The 5,798-nt window shown below is 41.5% G+C and overlaps 1 protein-coding gene across 1 annotated transcript in view; it reads right to left on the bottom strand.

Moving 5' to 3' along the window:
* LOC119840152 (Golgi-specific brefeldin A-resistance guanine nucleotide exchange factor 1) overlaps positions 1-5,798 on the bottom strand; it is a 26,847-nt gene that overhangs the window by 11,626 nt on the left and 9,423 nt on the right. Inside the window, exons 14-21 of the mRNA XM_038366665.1 lie at positions 5,750-5,796; positions 5,170-5,404; positions 4,882-5,030; positions 4,368-4,494; positions 3,825-3,949; positions 3,280-3,407; positions 2,690-2,912; positions 2,302-2,434 (exon numbers count right to left, since the gene is read on the bottom strand). Coding sequence (XP_038222593.1) covers positions 2,302-2,434; positions 2,690-2,912; positions 3,280-3,407; positions 3,825-3,949; positions 4,368-4,494; positions 4,882-5,030; positions 5,170-5,404; positions 5,750-5,796 — 1,167 coding nt within the window. The remainder of the gene's footprint in view (positions 1-2,301; positions 2,435-2,689; positions 2,913-3,279; positions 3,408-3,824; positions 3,950-4,367; positions 4,495-4,881; positions 5,031-5,169; positions 5,405-5,749; positions 5,797-5,798) is intronic.

Here is a 5,798-nt window from a genome sequence, read left to right as displayed (position 1 = left end):
ATCAAGGGTCAGTATTGGAATACACATTGATTGTAAACACTCGTTTAAGGGCATGCTCAATAACATGAAGATTCTATTGCTTTTCATTTGTATGGTAACTGTAATTGCCAGGGAAACCATATATGTAGATTATCATAAAAGCGTTGGTATACCATTAGCGGCTCAGATTAAACAAGCAGAAGAAAATGGATTATCTGATTCTAGAATTCACGGAGGCTCGTTGGCACAGCTTGGAGAATTCCCCCATATGGTAAGCGATTAAAAAACCTATGGTAGGCATATGAAATAGATAGTAGAAAAAATTCGATTACTCAGGCAGATCATGGTAGGCTGGAAGGTTAGCAAATGCGGATGAATCCCGCCTCGTGATCAGTTTTTTTCTATTCTTTAGAAATTTCTCATTTATAAAGCATTTCAATGCTATGAAGCTGAAAATTACAACGTCAATGGTCATCTCTGCTCATCTCTTCCTTTCTGTTTCAGGGTGGCCTGATTGTTCATTTTCCAGGCGGAGTATTATCAGTCTGCGGTTCTGCTCTCTTAAGCAATACAAAACTAGTAACAGCTGCACACTGCTGGACCGCACTTGGTTTTCAAGCGGAGTTATTCACTGTAGTGCTGGGATCCATTCGTCTTTTTTCTGGTGGTGTACGAGTTGATACAGACAACGTGGTAACACACCCAGATTATAACCTCTTCAATCGTAATAATGATGTCGCAGTCATTACCATTGACAAAGTGGAACTCAGCGGTGAGTACAACGAGGCAGAGTATACATTAAATTATTGAAGATGCTCCTTCAACAACGAAAGTATTTCAAGTCCAATTGAGTCATTAATTCCCTTAATATATTCAAATTTTTAACGGGTTATTAAGAAAGAAAGTTTGGGTGTTCTATTACATTTGTATTTATAATTTCCAGACGTAATCCGTCCAATCAACCTGCCATTCAACAGCTTTAGTTATGCCGGATCCATGGCTAGTGTTGTTGGCTTTGGAACCACTGATGATAGTAAGTAGTGAACATTTTTAAATAAAAAATACAGGATTTGAAGTCATAAGATTTACCTCTTAAAAAAATATTACCGAGTCATTTTTGGCCGGAAGTTTCTAGTACTATAGATAAATTAGTTTAATTAGTTTTCATAACTCTACAGCCTCCGCCTTAACCCAGGCCCAAGTGCTAAGAAAAGCAGATGTACAAGTGATTACCAACACAGCCTGCCAACAAGTGTATGGGCATAATGTCGTGATTGACTCAACACTTTGCACCAGCGGCACCTTCAGCAATATTTGTAGTGGTGATAGTGGAGGTCCTCTATCCATAAACACTATTGATGGCCCACAATTGGTGAGAATTTTTTTTTCTATATTGAATTTATATGGATGGAAGTTTTTCATAAGTTTAAAACGAAAATTGTAAAAAACCCTAAGAAGCAGAATACATTCTGTTCCTATCTCATTTTTAAATTGAAAGAAGTGAGACTTATTTCTATTTTCTACAAAATTGCCAAAACTTTGCATAAAAAATCAGTTGTAAATGAACTTCGAAAGGAATATCATCAGAAGATAGATCGGAAGATATATAGGCCAAAGACTATAATTAATTTTTCAGATTGGAATAGCGTCTTTCCAGTCAAACAGAGGCTGCGAGTCCGGGTCTCCAGCGGGCCACGCTAGAGTTAGTTCCTTCCAGACATGGATTACCTCACAGTTATAAATGACGTATAATAATTGAACGAATAACCTTTTTTAAGAGGCCTTTTTCATTATTTCCGACTAATGGTGCAATACACAAGTATTCGTTGCAATAATTCAAACCCCTTAGTTTTTTATAACTGTTAGTATAACATGTTTAAGTATCGAGGAACTGATAAGCAGTTTGGAAAGAAATTGTTGAGGTTATAATATAGTTTAATATATATAAAATGTGTAAAATAAATAAAAAAATATGCAAATAATGTATTTTTTTGTTTTGTTTGATCTACGAGATAATCTTTAAAGTTGAATAATATCTAAGAAACTCTATGTTTGATTCTCTTGTTGATTTCTAAATAGGTTTTAAGAGATATATATGTACATGGAGTAAAAAAAATGTATAATACTTCTTCTGCGAATATACAAGAAGTAGGTACAAATTCTCGCATTTACCCTGCGCCACACTCATTTACCGCGCATGCACTGTGCGCGCGTGTGTGCGTTTTTCTGTGTATGTGTGTGTGTGTGTATGCGTGCGGGTGTGTATGTGTGCGTGTGTGTGCGTGTGTGTGCGAGTGCGTGTGTGTGCGTGTGCATGTGTACCTGGCGGCGCGGCGTCCCGCGGCCAGGCGCCCGCGCCGGCGGCGGCGAGCAGCGCCAGCAGCGCGCCCCACTCCGCGCCGCTGTGAATGTTCTGCGCCGACGTTTTCACTATCTCGTAGATGCCACACGATATCTGCGGAAACAACAGAAATATAGGTCAGGTGAGAGTCGTACTCGCGACACTGACGATTCTGACGAATAGGCTAAAGACAAATCTTGAAAAAAAAGCATCCATCCAGTAAATTACCGTGCCAACTGTTACTTAACCTCCGCTCTTCATTATTAACAACAAATACACAATCTCTGAACATTTAGGTTTATTATGACGCTACATGAGACACAAGATGTATCGCATGTAGGTTTCCGTATATGAGACTCGCCCACGCACCACATCCGCCTGCTGGTAGAACAGCTTGTAGGGCAGGCGGAACAGCAGCTGCAGGTGCAGCAGCACGGTGGGCGCGCACAGCTCGCAGCGCATGAGGCGCGCCGCGGTGCGCAGCAGCGCCGTGAGCGCGCGCGCCAGCGCGTAGTGGCCGCGCCCCGCCGCCCACACCACCACGCGCTCCAGGTGCGGCCCGCACTCCTCCCATACGGTCAGCAGTCGGTCCCTGGAGAATTGATGCGTTCAAAACCGGCTCGAAGGACCAACACATTGATTGGAAATTATTAAAATAACATCACTGTCTTAATGTCTAAAATACCCCGAATACTGCAATAACCTATATTTTAAGACACGAGAATTTATGATCCACGACCAGTTTGAGGTTTCTAACTTGTCTCAGATTACATCCAACTCGATGCTCGCCAAAAAACCTTATCTAATATATTAATCCTTCCGGTATTCTTGACGTTTTCATCTTGTATCGAATTTAGACAGTCCCATAAAAAAATCGTGTTTATATCCAGATCGAAGGACCAAAACTGTATATAAATTATTATAAAAAATAACTCATCTTAATTGTTAACTTTGCATACCGATTTTGTATTAACGTCTGTCCGAGAAGTTCAAAGAAGAATATAGTGATGTCTTCTAGCTGTGGATTGAGCTGCAAACTGTCTGGATCTGGCGGAGCGCCTACAGCAATCATCGCTTGAATAAGCTCCTGTAGAAATATTACATACTTATTAAATAGTGTTTAATGTGTTTTGTTTTAAGGTGAAATTACATCCTGCATTTTATGTGTTGTTATCATAATATAAATTATACAGGTTAATAAATCTTAATACATATAAATTACGTGTCATATTATTTGTCCCTAATAAACTCCTAAACTATTCATCTAATTTTATAAAATTTGCACACCATGGGCAGTTTGATCCAACTTAAAAGATATAATAGTTTATATTATTTTGAATACGAAAAATGACTACCCGAGCGGAGCTGAGGCATGCTGCCAGTTTATTATATATATAGAAGCTTATTAACTATTTTTCGAAAATTCACTTATTTCGGTATAAAAAATTCCGATTTTTTTTTAAATGTTCATTGAAAAATTTCAAAATAATGTATAACGACTTGCCTGAAGACTCTCAACGGGCAGGAATTTAGTCTCGGACACGAGCAGGCCGGGCAAGTTGCAGGACGCCACGCATTCCGTGGCCGCGTCTATCAAGGCCTTTTCATGGGGAGTTGGCGCACGTATACCTTAAAATGGACATGTTTTTTTAAGTTTCAGTTTCACATATTTTGGCACAGATATAGATTGGAAATAGATGTAGGTTAACCTAATCTTTATTACTATATTTTTTGGTACTATTTTAAGACATAAGCGGGCAACTGAGCTGGTGGTTCCCTTTTTAGCAAGCGATCACCAGCGTCCATAAACATTCGCCGAGTAGTGCCTTGCCCTCTTAATTCTTATAAGGGAAAGGCGTAAGGAAAGGATTTATGACTAGATAAAAGGAATGGTCTGGTAAGGGTAAAATTTTCCATATGATAAAGATAATGGCCCCCGGCTCCCCTACTCACGAACTCGATTGGCACAGAGAATTTTCTTTATTACTATAATTTTTTTTTGTTTGTAATTTAATCAAAAACAACAAACTTGCCACACAAGACTCACCAGTCTCTCCCAATGCAATGTATGAATATATGCTAGACAGCAGACCGCTATCCGTACCGCGGCTCGCTTCGCGTATCAGCGACACCGTGCCCGTCGGTGACAGGTAGTCTTCGGCTTCCACTAGACACTGTAATAAGAAAAAAATAAAAACAAATAATTCACTAAGTTCCTATGTACTTATTCAAATAAGTAATGATCTATGATGATTTTATTTAGTACTAGTTTTACGAATAACATTATAACATTATTGAAAATGCTATTTGGCGTGTATGTTTTTTTTATGATAGATAGGTTACACGCTCACTCATGTATCCTTTAAATTTGTCGCAACACTTACTACCACCACATACACACCCTATTTCAATATGTAGCGTTAGCTTATCGCTGCGAATCTAATTCAGACCAATTATTACTATACAGGAAATTTTGGAAAAAATTGTGTAGCTTTAAACTGAACTGCGTTGCTGTAAACACAGCATCGAAAACTGTATGTACTGGTACATCTGGCAGCTACCTTGGGCAGCAGGCGGCCCACGTAGAGCGTGCACGTGATCTCCAGCAGGTGGCGCCAGCCCGCGCGCACGCACTCCGCGTGGCGCGCCCACACCGCGCACGCGCGCCGCAGCGCCTGCTGCGCCTTGCTCGCCTGCCCCAGCGACACTCCTGGGGGGGAATGGGGGGAGACAGTTCATTTTACGTACAGTTTTTTAACATATTATTACAACAATTTTAGTCTACTCACTCGCTCACTAATATTCACCTAACGTAACCATTAAAACCTTCTATTCGGCCACAAACTCACCGACTGCGATATAGGAGGCGTGGTGCGGCGCCAGCAGGCCGGTGAACTTGCTGAGCGTGAGCAGCAGCGTGTCGAGCGTGAGCGTGTCGGGCGCGGGGCGCAGGCGCGCCACGAGCGCGGCGCAGCGCTCCAGCCCGCTCAGCGCGCTCAGCGCCAGGCAGTCGCGCGCGCTCGTCTCGATCTCCTCCGCCGTGGGCGGCGTCGAGCGCTCGAATGCCGCCGACAGGGCTGTCACCTGTAACAATATAATTTGACGTTGTATTCTCCAAACAATATCTAGATAAAAATTTAGAACTTTTTTTTATTGAATAAGGTTGTACATACTTACTTCTAAAGTTTTGACCAATTGCTCGGACGCCCGATAGAAGTGATAACAAAATGTGTAAAACCAATCTGTTTCAGAACTTCAAAGTAAATATAATAAGTATATAAGCTATGGGTTTGAGTGAGAGAGAAGAAGCCTGTCCATTGTTGGCGTATGCCACGTTGCCATTGTTACGTAACGAAACTGGTTATCCTCTTGAAATGTATATGAAATACATTTAACGCCTCGCGCAGCGCCCACCGACAGGGTACATACCGCGGGCGGGCAGGCGGCGGGCAGCAGGCGCGCGTGCAGCGCGTGCAGC

This window comes from Zerene cesonia, chromosome 5, assembly GCF_012273895.1.
Source record: "Zerene cesonia ecotype Mississippi chromosome 5, Zerene_cesonia_1.1, whole genome shotgun sequence".
NCBI lineage: Eukaryota > Metazoa > Arthropoda > Insecta > Lepidoptera > Pieridae > Zerene > Zerene cesonia.
The sequence above is the reverse complement of the archived record's forward strand: the minus strand, read 5'-3'. Positions and strand labels throughout refer to the sequence as shown.